The 21839-nt window shown below is 41.3% G+C and overlaps 2 protein-coding genes across 8 annotated transcripts in view; one reads left to right on the plus strand and one right to left on the minus strand.

The window, feature by feature from the left end:
* ntng1a (netrin g1a) overlaps positions 1-21839 on the minus strand; it is a 148783-nt gene that overhangs the window by 119461 nt on the left and 7483 nt on the right. For all 7 annotated transcript variants that reach the window (XM_028005220.1, XM_028005219.1, XM_028005222.1 and 4 more), the window contains exon 2: positions 7954-8555. In XM_028005220.1, the coding sequence (XP_027861021.1) occupies positions 7954-8202 (249 nt within the window). In that variant the 5' untranslated portion in view covers positions 8203-8555. The remainder of the gene's footprint in view (positions 1-7953; positions 8556-21839) is intronic.
* LOC114136860 (kallikrein-2-like) lies at positions 13210-15476 on the plus strand. Its single transcript, XM_028005227.1, has 6 exons — positions 13210-13437; positions 13577-13766; positions 13854-14036; positions 14198-14253; positions 14809-14957; positions 15063-15476. The coding sequence occupies exons 1-6, from the start codon at positions 13398-13400 to the stop codon at positions 15207-15209; spliced, it is 765 nt and encodes a 254-aa protein (XP_027861028.1). The 5' UTR covers positions 13210-13397; the 3' UTR covers positions 15210-15476.

Here is a 21839-nt window from a genome sequence, read left to right on the forward strand (position 1 = left end):
CAGGATTATGTCTTGAGCCCATCTGACACAGTGGCGAGAACAATTTTCTTTTATCTTTGGACAGAAGCATGACCGCTGATGTGATCACGTAAGCTTTCAGAGAACGCTGCCGGGATTGCGGGACGTGGTTTTACGACCTCGTCGCTTTGTCCTAATCCTCGTGCAAACGGTTCAAACGAAACAATAAAGTCCCTGTTCTCTTCTCTGATATTGGCATCGGCTGTGCTGCTCAACAACTGTTTCTCAAAGGACCATCCTCTGCGTTTTGTCAGCAAACGTTTCTGGTCAACATTTAGCTTCGCTGAACTCTCATGGCAGAGCAGTGTTAAGAATCCCAAAGTAGCCAAAAGACACAATCAATCTATGGAAGAATGAACAAATAAATAGCAAAATTCTCAGTAACAGTGGAAAGAGCGCTCCTTCAGGAGACAACTTCCGTTCTCTCGTGTTTTTTCCCTCCCCTTTCTTCCTTCTTGCAAGCAGGATGAGTACTGGCCCTCAATTTTTAACCAAAGACAGCTGCGCCATCATAGCTTATAGCGCATATAAACCAGTAGCAATGCTGTCAGCTATGACACTAAATATTGATGTGTGGTGCAGCGCTCGCTGCTGCACGCCCGCAGCCATTAGAGATCCTCAGCACGGAAGATTAAGGAGACAACAGAGCAGGCGGTGAAGGCTGATGAATGCTGTTGGATTTTGCACAATAGAGATTTCTTCTTCGTTTTTCTGATTTTACAACGTACTCCATCCTCCGTATTCCACATCCTGTAAAAAAACAAACAAACAAACAAAAACAAAAAAAACCAAGTTCTACGACCATGTTGCCATGGTAATTCAGGACTGGTTTGTTTCAAAAGGTGCCTAACTTAGATTTTTAAACATACCTGTTCTGCAATAAATAGAGGTACGGCTCATTAAAATGAAAAATATCATTGAAAAGTTAATGCTTTAGATTAATTAAACAAAGAGTGACAGAATGACTTTTTTTTTTTTTTACCGTCAACATTAACAGGAATAAAGACGTTAAAACAATTTAAGATGTTTTGCTCACTGAATACGTGAACTTTTCATTGATGTTCACATTTTTTGAACTCTGTTTTATTCCACCAATCAAACAGAGTGAGCTCTCCATCAAACCAAACAGAACCACGAGTGTGGGCAACCTTAGCATTAGCTTCTTGCTGCTGAGAGTTGATTAGGCTAATTAAATCACACAATGGAGGCAGCATTCCCTCGAGCATTAGATGAAAAATACAGAAAAAGAAAAAAAAAAAATCCAGTCAAGTCCCAAACGTTGCATCTTGGTAAATTATGCAGAAACAACAACTGCACCTTTGTTCGGGACTCCAGATAGCTATCATTAACCAAACAAAGATGGAGGGGGAAATAAGGAGTTGAGAATGACTCTGATTGGTCTCATTTTAATTTGTTTTGGTTCGCGTCCTTTGCCTCAGTCACGAGCCTCGATAGACCTTTGATTTTGTTCGGTCCGGCTGAGATGAAAGCCACAAAATGCTCACGCTTTCAGAGTTTTGTCCTCTGATGTTCGACGGTTCTGCTAACTAATAGTCTTTCTCTGCCGTGTTTACTTGCAACAATTGCTGTACAAATCGTGTGTCGTTTTTACGCAGCAACCCCTCGGTGGAAAAGTCAGGCGTAGGCTTCGGATTTTTCCAAAACGTCAACATGAACGGGTTCGACGGAAAGTCACGGACGAGACGATAGAGCTGTAAAACAAAACGGATCTCGTCTTTTTTCTTTTTCTCCGTCCTTCAGACCTCACGTCGGCCGAGTGTTGCGGCGAGAAATGAGACGTATTATTCCTGCTGATGGCACAGTGGCTTCTCAATGAAACGCCGGCGTGGATGACGTTGACTGGTGGCACGTTGTGTAAGATTGGGACAGAGGAGGGACGACAAACTCCAATTAGGATCCGCTTAGGAAAAGGTCAGACTTGTATGACCTTTACCAGGTACTTCCTGGTAAATCCACAGGAAGTACCAGCAGCCTGAAGACCAGCCCCTGTACAGTGCCTCTTAGAAAGATTAGGAGGTTAGAGAAAGCGGCATATGAATGTTGTCACAGCTTGTTGTTACAAAACCAGGAACATAGAAACTGGTAAAAGATAAGCTACATGCACATATCTAATGTTATTTAACTATGTATGTATCAGCAAAATTGGTGTACATCTAAAATTAATCTGTAATGAATGACTGTATTTATTGGGAAGCAATATTAAATAAAAATGACAATAGAATTGACTCGGATTGATGATTTTCGAGCAGTAAACGCATCGTGCCAAGTGCTACGAGGTCGCGGTAACCGCAACAACCTTTGGTGCAGAAGTTGTTTGTGTAAGAACCAAAAGCAAAACAAAAAAACACGTTAAAAAGTCATGTCTATGGTTAATTAACCCAGCAGTAGAGAGAGAGCCAGATTTTGAATAGATAACAGGAAGGTGAACCTAATGTAGCAAAGTTGCATTTGTGTTTTGTATTTTTTTTGCTTGTTTGGTTTAAGTGTTGAACCTGCTTCTATATTGTACTGGTGTTAGCAAGATGAAAGTTTTACAAAAGCTTAAGATTGAATTTAAGTCACAAAATTTCTGATTGGTGCAGCTAAAAAATATTGATGGTACAGGATGTTAAAATTGTATCAAATGGGAAGATAGAACAGTTGAGCTTTTCTTCAGTTTAGATGTAATTAATTATATAAAAATAATTGTGTATTTGTGTAATAACTGTGTATTTTGCATATTTCCTTCTTTTAAAAAAAAAGCATCTTAGAGTCTCAAAGCAGATATATTCCCACACCGTCTTTGTGGAATGCCCCAATAAAAGAAAAGCTGAATTTACTCATAACTGAAGTATTTTGCGATTTTTTTTAAACTTAATTTTTTAAGCTAACCCCTTTCTAAAGCATAAAAAAATGTCTGAATAAAGTTTACCACGTACAACACTCAGCCAAAATGGTTCATATTACAGTCAAGAGAAGGAGACGATACTGGAGCTGAGCAGGAGAAAAACAACCATTTCACAGTTCTGCTGAGCCCTGCTAATGCTTTCTGTTAAGCTCGCCTTAAAAGCACCACCAGTCTGCATGAATTAAAGCAGCGTGAAGAAGATATATATATATATTAAAAAAAATACTCACACAGTTTCACACTCATTAACAGAAACAAAGAATAATTTCACGGGGGTTAAAAAGCTTTAAGTAGAGAAAAGCTGATTGTTTGGAAAGCCTACGTTAATTTTACGAGTTAAACTGAATCAAAAACCTTGTATAGGTCTATTTCTGACTGATGTCAAAACTGGAAAAAAGAACACATTACCCACCAACTTCTAATATTTTTTTTTTTTTTTTCCACATTACCTGCTAACTGGCTGGGGACCACAGTGGACTTTTAAGGATTTATCAGATTCGCCACCAAGATAGACACAGGCCGCACTTTCTCTGCCAAGACCAAAGACATCCACAGTAACACAAGCCAATAACAGTGTTTTATTGTCGAGCCCTTTAGCTTTAATCTTTTTTTTTTTTTTTCTCTTTTTGGCAAATGTTTTACAACAGATTGTAAAAATCTATTTTTCCAGACTGAGGAAACAATAATAATAAGAGAATAAAGTCGGACAATTATGAGAATGAACTCGTACGAGAAGGACATCCGAATTGTACGGGAGTAGAGCAGCAATATTGCAAGAATAAAGCCATATTAACATGAGAATAAAGCAATAATATTGTGAGAATAAAGTCATAACAACACCAGAATAAAATATGAGAACTGGTAATATTTCGATTTTATATTACTAGTATAAAATTGTAAAATTACCAGAATTAAGTAGTTGCAATGCAAGAATAACGCTATAATATTACCAGAGACAAGTCATAGTAAACAGCATCAGATTATTATAAGTAGCAGGTCACAAGACAAGCTGATGCTGATGTATTAACAGATTAAGTATTTCCTTATTTCTAAAACCGATACCAAAGTTGTAAGCCTGCTTTATTCTGCTAATATATGGCTTTATTCTCGTCATTTTCTTTGTTTCTTCTTAGTTTGGCCCTAATACTTCGCTGTAAATTTCCCCAAAACAAACAGCTCACTTTTTTGAAAACATTCCATTAACAATTCACCAACGTCAAAGTTGAAGCCGCCTTCTCGCGTCCCGCCACAATGTCAGCCGTGGAGGTGGTTGCAGCTGTGAAAGCCGTCCAGGTACCTAAAAGCCAGTGTGAGTCTAACTGGAGGGGACGGTGAAATCTCATATCATGGCAGATTCATGTGCCGGAGTTCAGAGAATGCCAGCTTATTGCTATTGAAAAGGTCAGCAGGCCAGAAGGAGAATAACAAGTCTTTAGTGGAGCAAGCAGTTTGTGCGTGTGTGTGTTTGTGTGTGTGCGGTGTGTGGGACGCCGTCTTCCTTTATGTGTGACCCTGGGATAGAGGCCGCAACCTGAGCTCACTTGAGCGCCACGCCCTCCAGCATCTCCCTCCCCTCCCTCGCTCCTTGTCGGGCCTCGGTGTCCGTTACCTTCAGCTCTCCAGGAAGCAGACGCCAGGCAACAACGTCTTCTGTGAGCGCAGAAATTTATTTATTTATTTTAAAAATCAGTCGCCAGAGAGATGATTTCCCCCCGATAACGCCAGCATAGGACAATTACCCGAATGCGCAACGATCCGACTCGTGATATGAGCCCTATTGACACTGCAGCGGCAGATTGGCGTTGCTCAGTGGCTGAGATATCAATGATAATTGTTTCCGTGTTGATCCGGAGCCGCGCTTCTCCGCCCGAGGTAAAAATAAAGCAATCGCAGAGGACTGGACTCCGCGGCTGAGCGGCGAGGTGGTGTGGGCGCCAGGGGGTCATATTTCACTGATGCTCGTGTGATTTGTGATCCGCGGAGCACAGCGGAGAGAAGAAATGGCTTCGCGGGGCCCCGGACGCCGCCTGGTTAATCGAGGCCCTCCTGTTGCATTGACCGCCGGTGCAGCGGCGCAGCACAAACTGCCGCTAATTCAATAAGCCGTCATCAGCTTGTTAAAAGACTGGCAGTAATAATCGTAAACCTAGTTTCGGCTGCGCTTCTCCAGAAATAGGAATCCGATGGCTGCTGGTGTTTATCCAGGATTTAGATCATTTCGTTGCTGCAGAGCAAAAATAGTGAAACCAGAGTTCCTTTTACATTTGTCATTTTAAAAATTCTAGACTTTGACAGTCAACTAACTGATGAGTCCAGTAGGTTCACTTCAAAGTATGTGTTAACTGCAAAAACACAAAATCTTACCAAGTATTTTTGAGTTAGTTTCCTGTGCAAATATCTTAGTACACTTGAAATAAAAAAACAAACAAACTAACTTACAAGTAACTTCTCAGCAAGATGTAAGTGCTTGTTTGAAGTCAATAAAACAAGCACCTACATTGGTGAAGAAGTAGTTGTTCCACTAGCAGATGATATCATTAATGACACGAGAAAAATGTCTTACAAGTTTAATAATCAGCCAATGGAACAAGTACTTTCTTTTAATCACTAATTAAAAGAGAATTATTGGCTTAAAACAAAGTTATATATCTTGCAAAAAAGTTAGCTGTAAGTTAGTTTTGCCTTATTTCAAGCGTACTAAGATATTTGCACTAGATATTAGTCCAAAAATAGTTGGCAACATTTGTTGTTTTCCAAAGTGAAGTGTTGAAATGTTGACCAGGCCTTGAAATATGAAATAAAAAACGTAAGTGGGGAAGGAAGTAAGGAAGGAATTTGTACTTTACTATTAAATCGGAAAGTGGCAACTTTATTTTTCCTTTGGCTCTTATTTTTCCAGAGGGACGTGAAATTAAATCAATGGACTGTGATCACAATCCCGGACAGACATCAGCAACCATCTGATTCCTATTTCCAGAGGGAAAACAAAACAAAACACCGAAATCAAAAATCACGATATTTCAGACTTTTCCGAGCCATGCCGACTCTTTCCAAACGCTTCTGGCTCTTCGTGTCAAATCGACCGTTGGGCACGCGGTCACACACGGAGCGTGACGATGCGCTGGCCCCCACCCACCGTCTTCAACCAACCTTGGAGTCACAGGAGTCAGCATTTTTTTTTTTGAGAAGTGCCTCTGAGATGTCGTGCTGAATAATGCGTCCTATGAATAAAACACATTAGCTACAAAACACGTTGAATTATTCACATTTTAGAGCCTGCATCCCTCCTCCCCATACGCAGGAGATATTAGTTCTTCAGTCATCTTCTGCTTTGCACAAAGTCCTCTGAGCCTCCGTCTCCCTCATGTGCGCTCCTTCTTGCCTCTCTGCTCATCACTTTTGCTGGGTTTTTTTTGTCTTCTTTTCTTTTTTGTCATCTGTGTTTCGTTAATCCCTTTGTTCCTCTATCTTCCCTCTCAGCTGAATTTGTGCTGATGGCGACGGTCTATTTATACGCCTCAAGTTACTACTTTTCCCTGAAACATCTCCCGATTTATCTGAAGGGGCTCTCGAAAGCCGTTGAGGAGCGCGCGCTTGTTCTGATGGAATCTTTGACGACGCGGTGACACGCTGCGGCCCGAAATGGATTCATCGTTTCGGATTAATCCGAAGCGACCAGCTGTGAATTTCAAGGGGAAAAGTGCCCAGAAGAAGGCAGCGAGCGGTTAGCTAATTAAATACTCGACCTAATAGGATTTTCCTTTGCTTATTTTGGGATTCTTAAGAAATTAGCTCGCTTAGAGCAGTTTTGACGCATAAACAGTCAACAAAAATCGGTGCAGAGTTTTAATTTTACTCAGAATTTATCTCCGCCATCAAAACAGCGAGTAGATATTTTCCATTATGGGAGGTTTTAACTGTGGATGTCCCAAATCAAAGTGTCCCATCAGGCTCCCGATCAAAGAGTGTTTTTTTATGAACGTGTTTGAATCCCCAACTTAACTCATTTCCTGATACCTGCTTTTGGTTTACTGCCAGCGATTTTATGCCAGCTACAACCGTAGCATTAGCTTAATGAGTCAGTTTTTTAAAAAAGGACGATGTATCTGCCACTGACCAACAGATGAAAGCTCCAGGATATTAGGTGGAGCAGAATTACAAAACGAAATTAGGTCATGTAATGCAGGTGAATACTTTGAAACGGCGTTTTGAGGAATTTACTAGGCATTGATTTCTGAACGCAGTTTAATTAAACATCCAACTGGAACTCGATATCATCCAATGCCTGTCGTTAAATGACGTGGGTCGGTATGAAAAGTCCTGATTGTGGCTCTCTTAGCTTTAACCCACGAGTGCCCGAGACTTTTTAGGCTCTTGTGGCCTTTATTGCACACCAAATGAACAGAGGGAAGGAGGAAGATTTGCAGCAAATGGCCAGAAACCAAGAATCAAACAGGATAACGCCGTCAAGGACGACAGCGCCTGCACCACTGGGTACTACAAACTGAGTCACCCAGCGCCCGATTAGGGCAAATGTGGTTCAACACTTTTTTCCCCCGAACCTGAACCAAAGATAAATATCCAGACAAGCATGTCATTCATGATTTACTTGTCCTTAGTGTACCAGGGAGGAAGCACTAATACAAACTCAAAGAACAGAGAGAAAACGGTGAGTGATGTGTGAATAAGGCGACTGAAGCATGTGCTTGTTTTTTCAGCTGGAAAAGTCACATTTTCCAGTGTTTTCAGCGGCATCGCCACGACATCAGATTGTGTTTGCTGTGCATACTGAGACGCAGCTCTCCAAACAGCAGAACATGACGTCAATGGGCACCAGCCTCAATTCCTTCAGCCACAGCTACATATCTGAGTCACACAGGCTTTTGAGAGTGTTTGTCATGGCCGTGGGGTCAGAACATGCCAAGTAGACACACATTACTTATAAACTGATGAGAAAGCTGCCTTCCCCCCCCCCGCTCCCTTTCTTTTCTTGACAGTGGACTTTTCAGTTCTCGTAATGTACTCACCAGGGCGCAGTACGTCTCCGGAGGGTCTCCGCAGGTGATGTTGGGGGGATCCAGAGAAACCTTCAGGAACTGGGTCATGTCTGCTGCCTCGGGTTGGCAGGCCATGTAGTCCCAGGTTAAACCTTCGTCCGAGTACACCTGGGACTTGCAGACATCGTAGTGTCCCCACGCTGCAGGGTAGTGCTGCATGGCTGCGTGGCACATGCCAGTCCATATCGCCTGGAGGGTCAGTGCAAACTGGAACCTCATGACTGGTCCTCTCTCAGCTCCTTCCGACGGAGCGGCGCCTCCTTCTAAAGATGTACCAACCGGAGGGGGATGGTGGGTTATAGTCCTCTTTTTCTGATGACTTAAACAGAATGAGGAGGCATGTCAAACTCCCTTTGGGTTAGGGGTGCAGCAATGCTTGACTTAGAAGTGTTTTTTCAAGTTTCCAGAGCGGCCCAGGACTTTGAGGTTACAGAAGATAAGAAGAGAAGACCGAGGAGGAAGAAGGGGTCTAGACGAGCCCCTTTGACACGCTGATAGCAAAATGAGTGGCAGGTCTCCTCAGCTCCCCTGGCTGTCAGTCATAGTCCGCGTCCCCGTGCGATGATCTGGCGCTGCGGAGAAACAGAAGAAGAGGGAATGTGAGGAAACCTCCCTTATGGGACTGGATTTTGACAGTGAGACAACATTAGCACGGGCCACAGCACGGGGAGCAGAGGTGTGCGTGTGAAAAGTGCGAGACAGAAGTACCACATTGGTGTTTGTTGTCCATCAAAACACGGGAGGAAGCGGTAATTGAGGCCATCGGGGTAAACTGGATCCCGCTGCTTTCACACCAAACCTTCATCGCACTCTGCGCCATCGAAACCTACAATGTTACAGCTTTCTCCAGCCTCCCCACCCCTGAGAATCTTCTCACTTCAACACAAAGAAAGAAGCAATTCCGCTCGCGTTCCGTTTTAACATAAAGGACAAAAGCGGTGCGAGCAAAACAACAGAAAGCAGTGAAGTTATTGTTTGACTCTACCTGAGCCATTGGAATAATATGCACCCAATTTGCAGAAGTATTCTGATTGTCTGAGAGAACTGAGCCAGTCCGACTTCTACGCTGACATGCGTTCACCACCAGACTGCTTTCCAGGCAATTCCGCATAAAATCTCCCAGTTAATGGTGCATGTCAGAGAGACAACCGAGCCAGGTGGAGGGAGACGTTCTCGGCCCCTCGAGACAGAATTGTGCTGAGGAGCAGGTTTGGATAAATCTTTCAACTTTCAACTAAACTGCTCCTCGGCTTGTGTAATTTACATCCGGAACAGGGCGGGAAGAGACAACAGGTCTACATCTGCCTGTACGGCCAAATCAGTTGCAGGTATTCAATAGCAAGGCATTGGTCCAACGAAAAGGTTTTGATACTTATCCTGGTTTGGGTTGATACGAGCATCATTCATGGCAGCTGTAGTTGTAGGATTTTATCAAAGCAACCAGCTCTAGGAACAGGTTTAAGGTACAAGAAGGTTTTAAAAATGTACACCTTCAAAACTATAAACATTTTTTTCATTATTCCATTCTTCCTGTGTGAAATCTTTTGAAAAGTCAGAGGAACCACCCGACAACTTGATTTCAAGTCTTCAGTCTGGTGCATTGCTCTAAACTAGCCCTTTTATTTTGAGGACAATTTTGTTTACACAGACTTCAGTTTACATTTTATTTGTTTGATTCATTTATTTTGGACATTTAAAATGTCTTCCAGTTCCTGTGTTAAAGATTCAACAGAATTTAAAGGGTTTTCATCTTTGAGAATGTGTTCTTGCATGATTATGCCACAATTATTATATTACTTGAAAACGGTCTCAAAAACATGTATATATTTCTGGGACATTTTATCATTCAACAAAATTTGTTATCATGTCAGGCCTAAAAATAGCATTTTGTCTATTAAACAGCTGACTAGTGATTAGGTAAGCAAAACTTTATATAGGTTGGGTATTCAAGCAGATATTACAAAGCTTCAGCCAAACTATTGACCAGACTAAAATAAGTTCTTATAATAGCATTACTGCGTGAAACAACAGACAAGAAGCCCAAGATTTTAAACCATAGTCATATACAAATCACTTTTCCTCAATAATATCTCATAATATAACAAAATTCTTTTCATTCTCACAACAAAACCACTTCTAACATATTTAATGACACGGACTGCCATTCTCTGCTTCTGTTCCTGTGCGTCTAAACGAGAGTTATTCCTTCCCACTGTGGCCACATGTACGCTCAATATGGCCAACTGCTACACAGTCCAAGACTCAAAAGAAATGGTTGAATTTAACTACATAGGTGACTTTTGTTTTACGTATTGGCAAAATAAATGAAACTTATAGCAATGTAAATGCATTTCACATTGAATAGAACTGGACTGAATTAAATCTAGGCCTTCATCGGCCGTCTGGATCTTGGGAGTCTTCTGTTCACTGAAAGTACAAGATACCTTTACCTGGAACATGTTGCTATCCACATTTCCATCTTGGCGAATAACGGCACAATTCATGAACTGCAGGTTACCGCAGTTAGATTCATTCTTATTCCGCACAGCCAGAGAAATAATTGGAGGTGACTTCTGTTAATTATTTATCCATTTCCTCTCATGAAGCATTTATAGGGTCAGCAACTCGGCTATTAAAATATTATTATTAAAAATTAAAACAAGTCCTAACAAGGCACGAGGCCTGAACGTAAAGTTGACCGAGACGTGTTTGAGCGTGCAGCTGCATGGATATGAAAGCAGTTCATGTTTGCGTACGCACGCGTTCTCCCACCAATGGTGCTGACACATGAATATGAAGACGCGTCAACCATTCTACCGCATGTTCATATGCATGGCTGATACGTCCTCGGTCATTAAAGTTTGACAACCTGCCTAAAGGTCGCTTCTTTCAACGGCCAAAAAAACAATCGCTTGATATTTAAGTGTTGTGTTAAATACAATTAAGAATTTGTCATTTTTTACATGTTAAGCAACCATGTGTCGTTTCCCTTTCGCTTCTCATTGCTTCAAGTTCAAAAAATACTTTATCAACCAAACGCTGTTGTAACTCATGTTATCCAATTCTCTTTAATTCTGAATACTTTGTGTTTGTCCATCACTACAAACTGGAAATTTTTGGTCGATATCCGATAAGCTAAAACTCATTTGGCCGATATTACCGATACCAATACCGATATTTTTTTCCCTGTACCTACTTACTGAAGCCATACGGCTTTCTCTACTGTGAAATTAAAATATTGCGTTATCTTCGTCAACTTAGCCTGCTACCAAATGCAAATGCTAAAAAAGGAGGCCGAAAATGATGCAACATTCTTAACTTGCATTATGTTTAATGTCAAATTTATTCATGACATTTGATCTCCAAGAAAATGACAACACTCATACAGTGCACAGGTGGCATCATTGTCATATAAAAAAACGACACCTTTCAGTTTGACAGAATGGCCGATGTCCGATATTCAATTTTACAGCTAACATCGGCTGATACCGTGCCGATAATATCGTGCATCCCTACTAACAACCTAATGAAAATAAACTGAAATTTGAGGTCATACAGTAGCATGGCAAAAAAAGGGTAATAACACTTTTACAAGAAAAAATTTACAGTTTATTTTCCTTTAAAAGGCATCAAAAAAATATTCCTTTCCAACATGAAGTTGCTTTTAACATCTTGGTACTGTCCCTGAAGTCTTATTTTAACAGGCTGTGACTGCATTCTATTGTTAAAGCGGTGTAAATGGCGGATGTGGCCATAAGAAGGACCACTGTAGTATATCATACACTGGTTTATTTCATACGCGGCAACACATCCATTTATAACTCCCAAACACGCGAGGCCACTGGCATATGGTGGTCATGCCCTTGATTTTCCCCTTCCGTCAGCCTTTGCTTCTTTTAAATGCCATCTTAAACACAACATTAATAATTCCCTTCCTTTTGGAATAGCTTCATTAATCGGCCGTCTTATGTTTCGTACTGAAACTGACCTTTTAAATGAAGCTATCTGCCTCCCTGATGTGTCAGCAGTGAGCTGCAGAGAGCCAGATAGTCAAGGCCGCGGCTGGAATTATGTGAGGCTTTCCTGTTATGAAACATGGACCCGACCCAGAGTGAATAATAGCAGCCCTAAGAGAAAATCCTGGAGAAAAAGGTATAGAACCTCCAAGCAGTTTGATCGGCTGGTGGCCAAACAAACTGTTAAACTGTTGACTTCATCGACAACACGCTGAATACATGGCACGGATACTGCTACTTTAAGCAAATATTAGAGTAGAGTTGATTCAATTTGATGGGAAGGAGAATTTCTAGTCTATTTCCGGTTCTGATTCTACAGGCCGGCCCACAAGGTGTAGCAAGTGAAATTGAACTAAGCTGTCAAAACGCTACAATAATTTACGTGAACGCAAAGTCATTCTCAAAGTGCTACTCGGTGACTGTCAACACGCGACTTCGGCTTGAAACAATTATCGCCATAACTTGTGCCGAGTTCTTTAGATGTTATCGTTTTTCCAGGACCAGCAGGTTTGCCTGTGTGTCGGACTTTGTTATGGTTAGGCAAGCGTGCAGCCATGTGCGTGTGAGCAGATAAAAGAGATAGAGAAAAGACAAAGAGTCCTTTTGTCCATAACGGAGTGTTCTTTTTAAATTTCTTGTAACATTTTTGGTCTATAAAGTTACAACATTTGTAGTTTCTTTTTTTTTTTTTTTTAAAAAAAAGCATGTTAGTTCCATTAGTCTTTTTATATTTCACAATGCAGAATCAGGGCTTTTTTTCTATTTATTTTTTATGCAGTATGTCTGTCCTTAACCTGATCCTTATTATTTTCACTTTATACCAAACTAACTTTCAGCTGCATAAAAAAGATGTTTTTTTAAAATAACTGCTGAATACGTAATCATGTTTCTAATTAGTAAAATCTCAGACTGATAAATTGAACACTTGCACATTTTAACGTTTATTTTCTGCCATTTTGGAAATATGACAATGTTCACAGAGCAAGCTGTGACTGTTGCAAAAAAATAAGATATAATCACTTTTCAAAAGTTTTGAAATAATTTTTGTTTCACTCTACTGAACATGTGTGATTACATCGAACTTTGCTCTGTATTCAACAAGTCATAACAAAACAAATTTGAACTGTCAAATAACTCCAGCGATGACTTTGGAAAGCAAAATTAGTCTTATTGTACATTTGAAATAATTTGTTTTGTTGTACTTTTTAGCAGCACAAATGCCTAAGCAGTGACCAGTCCTGCCATTTTGGATGTCTAATCATTTGGATGTTACCCAGCCAGCCTGGCAGAGATCAGTGTCCATCCTGTGATTAGTGGCTTCCTGTCCAGCAGGAAGTTGTGAACAGAGTTTAAAAGCTGCTTCAGGACTGCAGCCATTCACAGGAAGCTGGACCAGCAATGGCTCTGCTGAAGGTTCAGCTGCTGCTACTGGGGCTGGGTGAGTCGGACACACTTCCACTGGCTGTAAATGCTATGAATCATGTTGATCTGTGTTTTAATTTTGTCCTTATAAAGCTGTCATCTTGATTCCTACTGTGTGGATTTAATGTGTTACAAACAACTACTTTCCTCTCCAGGTGTTGCAGTGAGCTCAGCGTCTCTGCAGAAGAGAGTCATTGGAGGTCAGAACTGCAGAGACGACGAGCGACACTATCATGTGACGGTCTATAGACATAGTTCAACAGGAACAACAATCTGTGGAGGATCTCTGATCAGTGATCAGTGGGTTCTGACTGCAGCTCACTGCTGGGAGTACGCTCCAGGATGGTGAGTGAGGAAAAGTTTGACTGAAAAATCACCAATAACTGATTGCTAATTAGTTATTGGTTAATTAATTGGGTCTTTTTTGCCTAGGTTTCATGGGGTACTTGTAGGAGGTCATCCTAGAAGAGGTCCAAAGTGGACTTCGACAATCACTCGACATGAGGTACATAGAGACAGCAACGGTCGTGAACATGACATCATGCTCCTGAGGCTGTCAGGCAAAACAACAATCCAACCAATCAGACTGCCCGACTGTCCAGATACTCTCCTACTGTAAGTTTTATCCTCTCAAATCTAAGAACTTGGTTCTTGATCTGACAGATGAGGCAAATTTCATCCAAGAGCATTTTTGACCTCTGGTCTCCCAGAGTTAGCCGTTTTTCTTAACGTGACTTTTTTTTTTTTTTTTCCGTTTTGTTTTTCTTGTGTTTCAGCGGCACCAAGGTTCAGATTGCAGGTTATGGATCAACACAAGTTGGTCACGGCAGAAGTGAGACGAGTGTTCATGTTTCTCGTTGTTTTTGTTATTACCTCAAAATGATTCAGATGATTCAAATCATTTTTAGACTCTCTGCTGAAGCTGAACTTAGCAAGCTAGTTGAAGTTTTGATCCTCAAAAACTCTGAGATAAACGGCGTAAAGCTGAAACAGGAAGTTCTGAGAAAACTGTGAGCTTAGCCTGAAAATTTGAACAAGCACACATTACAGGTCCCTCCCCTGTAAAGTGAGCAGGTGTGTATGTGAGCACTGACTGACAGCACTCGTTTTGGCTCTGATTGGTTGTTTTTGACCTAGGGTAGTGCATTTCTGCAGAGAACTAGGACAAACAGGGAGGAGGTGGAGGAGATCGAGCTTATCATAGATTATCTGTCTCATATTAACCATGAGCACATAGTGACAGTTTTGATACAAATGTAGAAATTACATTTTATACAAGTAACAATACTGCAGTTTCATAACCGCAGACAACAAGGCCATATCCTGAGCAAAATGTGTCAACACTTCAACAGACCTTACATGTTTACATGCTGTTTTTCCTCTACAGGTGCAAATGACCGAAATGATCTTCAGTGTGCAGAGTTCAAGATTGCTAAACACGAAAAGATGGAAACGACGCTGGCAAAAGACGAGGACTTTCGGTTCCGTTACCAGAAGTGGTACAGTGTGAGAAGCTCTAAGAAGGACATGTTTCGCGTACGACAGTCTCTAAAGAATTTTCTGCACAAAATGTAGACAGTGTTTCTATTTTACCGGATGATCACAGCAGCATCACAACTAAAAGCTTTGTGTTTGTGACAGGACGACTCTGGTGGAGGATGTGTGTTCAACAGCAGGCTGTATGGCGTTTATGTCTACACTGGAGAAACAGAGAAGGCACTCAATGCACCAAGTCTTTTCCTGGACGTCTGTGCCTACAAGCAGTGGATTGAGGACACAATTAAATAACCAAAAACCCTAGGCAGCTTGATGTCTGTATAGTGGCTAAATGTTCCCAGCAACAACAACAAAAAAAAATCCACAAAGTTCAAGTTAATCTTTAAATTTCAATTTTCAGATGATTCATTTTCTGATTTACTTGGGTATTAAATTCATTGTGTACAAGTTAATCTGTGATAATATCTTATTTCTCAATAAGCAAAGCTGCTGTTCGTAATAATAAGTAATAATACCCACCGTCACATGGCTAGAACATAAATGGCTGTTATCTGATCAGGTCGTCTCGCTTGTGCTTATTTCTGCTTGTTAGTGAAGAAAATAACAGATTTTAACATATTGAAAACAAACTGAACTTTAAAAGCTGTTAAACAAACTTAGAATTCAGAAAAAGTACTTTCCAAACAGGAACATTAAAAATTTGAACATACAAGTCCAGAGGATACTTACTTACTTATACTTGTCTAGAAACCCAGAACAGCAATTAGAACAAACTTAGAATCCAGAAAAAACTACTTTAGCAACTACTTTTTAGAAAAAGAATTAGACCAGAGGATACTTCTTTTTTTCTTCTTTTGCTCTTTCCTTTGGTTTGTTATAACAGAGTTTCTATGTTGAAGTAGACAGAAGTAGTAAGCTGTGAAAAAGCAGAAGATTTTAGCAGAATTTTGTAGAATTTCAATTTATTTCAATGGGGCTGAAATTGGCACAAAAGCGCCAATATTTCAAAAAGTACAATAGTCAAATTTAGCAAAAAGATATAGCAGAAATCTCCAGGAGAAGCAGAACGTTTTGATATATGAATTAGTAAAATTCGCTATAGTTAGCAGACATAGTTAAAGACCGAAAAACGTAAACAAGATCTTAATCAGTGAGAATGCAGTCATGCAATCTCACTGATAAAAAGAAAAATCCTTCGAAGATCCTCAAATTGCCTCTTATTGCATAAGTCCTGCTCAAATGAAATGAAAGAATGTCATTGCATTTATTCTTGCTCACAAGAAAAGTCCATCACATGAATCACAACGAGCGTTCACCGAGAGCCAGGATTAAATTTAGCAGAAGATGACAATGTAGAATCAGTCCAAAAAGTAAAAAAAAAAAAAAAGTAAGTGTAAGTCAGAGGCACAGACGGAGGAAAAAGGAAAAAAAAGGAGGTTAAGGTGGGGAGAAGAAATGAAGCACCTTAAATGTAAAATGTAAGAATGTCAATGGGGGAGATGTCAGCAGGTGAGGAAGCAGCCAATTATCCAGAGGAACTCTTGGCTCAGAGCTCCCTGTTCCCATTAAGATACATAATATTACTGTGGTAAGGAGGAGACTAAAGAGATGACTGGATCAAGTGTGTGTGTGTGTGTGTGTGTAGGGGTGTGTGTGTGCGCGCGCCACACACCGCGCGTTGCGGCGTCTCGATATGAAAAAGCGGTTCAAGTCGCGGGTAATGAGACAACAAGCGCTGCCGAAGACTTTCGATAACAAGCAGCGCAATCACAAAAAGCCGGGTTGGAACCACTGCGCCATCCTGGCCACAGCGGCCCCCTTTCCCCTCATTACTCCCCCTGCTCATAACCCTCCGTTGCCCCGGGGGGAGGCGACGTGAGGAAAAGAAGAAGAAGAAGAGGGAAAAAAAAAAAAGGGGAGAGCAGATGGATGAAGTGTGGATGTGCATTTTAAGTGCGAAGAAAGGGGTTTATTTTATGCCGGGCCTCTTCCTCGGACCATCGATCAAGGTCTGCGGACATCAGAGGAAGCGAGGATGGAGGGAGACGGGAATCTTTCCGAGCACAAAAACATATATGGCAGGAAAAGAATGTGCTGTTAAAAGCTTGAAAAACCTACGTTTCTTGTCACTTATGGTGAAAAGCTATGCCTGTGGGACACAGTATTTCATCTTTCCTCTGTCATGAATACATATTAATTTGGACTTTTTATCTTGAATTATGGAGGGGGAAGATAACATTTAAAAAGATTTATAGAAATCTGTAGAAAGATGGTTTCTCCTTTTGTTTCAATGGATACAATGAGTGAATGTGTTTAAGTGACAGTGAACACTGTAAAATGCAGAACATTCAGAAATATTACATATAAATTGCAATTCTACTAAAATGATACAAGTGTTTTATGTATATCTAATCTTTTTAAAAAATATGTTTTTCAGTAGTTTTTGTTTTTTTTAAAGCAACATTTGTCTCAATAAACTACCAAGAAAAATGAAATAAATGTTGAGAAAATGTGTTAAAGCATGTTTTCTGACGCAAATTAAGAAAAAAAGCAGATTTGGACAAAATGTCCTCAATGTTTTGGTTTTATTCAAAAAAAAAAATATTTTTTTAATGGGAAGAGAATTGTCTGAAACGAGAGGAAAATGTCTATTTTTGTTGAACGCGCAGTCAAGAAACGCCAGAGTGTCCTGCAATGTCAACAGTGAAGTTGAGCAGTCCTAAAGAACTCCCTCAAAACGACTAAAGTTCACCTGCAAGACCTGTAGCCATCCAGACGTGAAATGATGAGCGTGGAACAAAGTACGATGAGGTGAAGAAGCGGGAAAAATATTCTTTATTCCAATAGTAAGAGGAACACTGTAGAGTGATAGCAATAGAGCCGGAGTTTCTCTCAAAACATGTTGAAGCTTTTGTTAGCCAAATCAGTCAGCGAGAACTCATTAGATCACTTCTAAAAAGTAATTAAAGTTCAGAGAACACAGCAGCCCAAAATACGTGTTCAGTGCTAAGTTTCTACTGTCCGATCGCCTCTCATACCACATCACACCTTCTGACCACCCGCGAGTCTGTTACTTCCTCTTTTCTAGAGAAATCTACTTGACTCAATTCTTCTTTAGTGTAAAAGCAATCGTTATGGTGCTGTACTAGTGGTACTCTTGGTGCTCATTGAATAGACCTTTTCTTAATTGCCACCAACTGCATGTAGTTGCACGCTCACACTGCCTCATGTTAAAATATGGTACCAATGATGTTCTTTACCGGTAAATTATGTCAGAAAAAGCGAAAAGCATGTGCACCGTTAGGCAGTGTACACTCTTCTTTCCATCAGAGATCCCTTTTTTACCCTCAGTGCAGTTTCTATGTGCAAAGGGCCCCAGGGGCCATCTTCATTTCAGACACTGATTCTTCTGGTGGAAGTCAAAGAAGTGCAAAACAGTTGCAAGAGCATTTACATCGGACACGCGAGACTGGCAGGGCGTAGGCACCACATCCACCATAAACTAAACTTTTTCTCCCTAAAACACTTTGAACTGTCTATTTCAATAGTGCAAACACCAAATATACCTTAATATACATACATACCCACAGTGGAAACCATCTTGGCACTACCGCAATAACTAAAGCTGACACAATCTTCCTGATTTCCATTTATGAGAGTACAGCCAATCAGTGCCATGGAAAGTGCATGCCGCTCCTGAACTGACTGTTTACCTACCTAGCATGTACTGTAGGTATCCCAGCTGCCCAAGCTCTGTTTTATTAAGAATATTTTAGAAAAAATTTGCAAATAGACAAATATTAGCATTCCAACAATATTTTTGGCATTACGTTCCAAGGAATAAACTGCAAATAGGGAGGTTTCCACTGCAGTTAGCTTGTTCGGATTGCTACCAACCTTTGAAATATACATCATTTTAACAACAACTGAAGGCAACAGTTATTTGATTGCACTATTAATTTGATTGTTTTTTGGGGTGGAAGGGTATTCCCTCTTTTGTGTGGATGAAGGAAGATGCTGATTCCTTAATTCTCTGTACAAATTAAGACCACACTGATTTTTTTTTTTTATGCACTACAGCACCTGGAATAGCAACAAAAAATCTGAATCAGACAAAACTGGGAAGCCCTGTTCAGACCTCAAACAACACCTGCAAAATCCTGATGGGTGCAACTTCACAAATAGTAGAAAAATACTTTTTTTGTGCATGCAGTCAACGCTTCTAAACCAAAAGATACACACACACACACACGCACGGCCCGTCCGAAAACGACTGGGGACCAGAGAGGTAGCCGGCTGCCAGTGTTGCAAGCTGCAACTTTTTATATTTAAACCCATGAATGTTTTAGAGGCCCAGGTGGAGCCGGGCCAGTGAGGTCAACGTTAACCCAAACAGCCAGACTCTGCTTCGGTCCGCTCCGCCTGGCCCCGGGGCCGAGCTACCCCCGGCGTCTCCTTTCATTTCGTCCCCGAGGCCGCTCGAGCGTGACGGAGCGGTTTCCTGAATCGTGAGAAGAGTTGTTCTTTCCAACGGGAGTCAAAGAAAAATAACAAGGGGACGCATCCTTTGTTTCCCACCTTTGAGGTTCCTCCATTTTTTCCCATCCTTGAAAACGTTAATGTGTCTCTTTTTCCCGCTAACCACTTCATTGCCAATTTAGGTTCTAGTGTTCATCTACAACGATTGCTTGATTCTATTCCTCGTCATCTCCCACATTTGGATGTTGCACCATTTTTTTAAGTTTTCTAAATAAGAGGTTATTTCGGTTTCTTTCATTTAAAACAAAAAGCAAAACTCAACAAATGAAACCCAGTGAACTGTGAAATGATCATCTCCATCACATCTTTGGAGGACCCAAGGGGGGAGCGGCACCCACCTGCCACATTACTTCCTGATAAATCCCTAAGCTGCCAGGTATAACTAAAAAAAAAAAAGAGTACGATTAAGTCAGGTAAAGGTGGATTAATTACACAGTTGCCACCGGGTATTTCTTTTTCCTTTTTTTTGCACCTTTCGTTTTTAATTTCACACATTTTTATGCGCTTTCAAGGGCAATCTCTGAACTTGCTTCTGTCCTGTCTCTTCCCACTTTCATCTTCTCCGAGTCCACCTGTTTCATATTCCCCACCAGAGTCTCACTAAAAGAGCAACAAGAGCACGGGGGCTAGGAGAGAGGGGGGTGGAGGGTGGAGAGGGTGGAGTGGGTGGAGAGGGAGACAGGAGGGCAGACAGTTAGACACAGATGAAAGCTAGATAAAGATAGAAGCCGCCCGGCCAGCTCCCTTTGCTTTACTCACCAGATTCCTCTGCCTGCATTTCCTGAATCCCTAATCGTGCCTTTTAACAACTCTGCCAATGGGGCCGCTGGCCGTCCATGTGAATAAACACACACGCCGGCGACGAGGAGCGATGCACAGGAGGCCTGTAATGCTTCCCTGGGGTTTGTCTCAGAGACAGTTCGCCGTTTAGCACCCCCCGCCCCTGCTTCGGAAAGCGATGCCGCCTTCAAATCGGTGAGATCTGTAATCTGTAAATGACGGCGACAGGTTTAGCAAACGGTGGGTGGGAGAGCCGGCGGCTGGCGAAGGCGCCGTGTCAAGGAAGGACGAGCTAAATTAAGAGATATCAAAACGCCGAGTCTCTCCTTTGGTGGATCCTATGTGTCCCCCCCCCTCCCGAGTCAAAATTCAAGCCGGGGTACTTTTTGGCCAATTTTTGAAGCATTAATATACAAAATAGAAGGTAATTTCATAGTTACTGAGCTCAAGATGCAAATAAAACACCAAGAAACTGTATGGATGAACAGATGTCGGGCCACTTTTTTCAGTAAAGTGTAATCTAACGCGTTGCTATTTCAAATTCAGTAGACAGACTACAGTTACTTATTAAAATCACTTTGCGTTACCATCTTCTTTTGTAATTTAATTGTATTTCCTCTACGTGTCTTGTCGAGTGACCGACGTCTCTATGCGTTAGTATCGGCAGCAGCAGAAATGCAAACAATGGAGGGAGGAGGGAGATGCACATTTTGTTGGTGGAAAAACAGAATCTATTTTGAGTTTCTGTCGCCATGCCCGATTGTTTTATATTTTAAGGTTTAGTGTTCTCACCCCAGAGAAGAGGAACTTGTTAAACTGTGTGTAAGACATAACTAACCTTACCTTGACCTCAAGCATGTTTTCACAGGTGCTTGTTTAGGGGCCCTTCCTGAGATACTCCTTAGTTGCCTCTAACTGTCTGTGTGTAGAATTTAGTTTCTGTTTCCCTTGCTTGTTATCAGGGCAGCCTGATAGCCTGAGGTGTTGACTAATTGCTGCTGGCTAGTCTGAAGGAGTGCTCTGTGAGGCAGAAGCGTAGAAGTTTGGAAACTGCAGCTCCGAGGAGGAGCGTCGTCCTCGAAGGCAGTGCCAGGTCCACCCGAGTGTTTTGCAAAGGCTGAATGGTTGCCCCAGGAGATTTAAAGGATTTCTCAAACATACATGGAAAGAATCAAGGCAACACTCCGTGTATTCTTTTGACGAAGGAATAACATTGTAATGTGATGCAACGCTCAGAAAAGTCAATTTTCCATAATAATACCTCTTTAAGAGAACCGGAACATGGAGAATACAAAAGGTCAGAGCAGGGGTTGACACAACAACCCAGTGACGAACAATGGCACAGGTGAGAACACACAGGGCAATCAGAGGAAAGGGGAGACGCCAGAATCGTGACCAACACTTTCCCACACTTCTTTGCAACCACTGAGTTGTAAAACAGACCACCAGAATCCAGAGTTCCCTCATCACCTTTAGAAGATGGTGGAATGTTGAGCCTCAGCTACTAGTTTCTCACTTTGAATTTCAATATTTTAGAGCTCTAATTCCACCATCGTCTTGGGGGGGGAAGCCATAGCCTACCGTCCCCAAGGAGACGTCTGT

This window comes from Xiphophorus couchianus, chromosome 21 (assembly GCF_001444195.1).
Source record: "Xiphophorus couchianus chromosome 21, X_couchianus-1.0, whole genome shotgun sequence".
Taxonomy (NCBI): Eukaryota; Metazoa; Chordata; class Actinopteri; order Cyprinodontiformes; family Poeciliidae; genus Xiphophorus; species Xiphophorus couchianus.

Coding starts and splice junctions, on each gene's coding strand:
- LOC114136860 (XM_028005227.1), top strand. CDS start 13,398: ATGGCTCTGCTGAAGGTTCAGCTGCTGCTACTGGGGCTGG. Junction 13,438..13,576: donor GCTGCTGCTACTGGGGCTGG/GTGAGTCGGACA, acceptor TTTCCTCTCCAG/GTGTTGCAGTGAGCTCAGCG. Junction 14,958..15,062: donor CTAAGAAGGACATGTTTCGC/GTACGACAGTCT, acceptor TGTTTGTGACAG/GACGACTCTGGTGGAGGATG.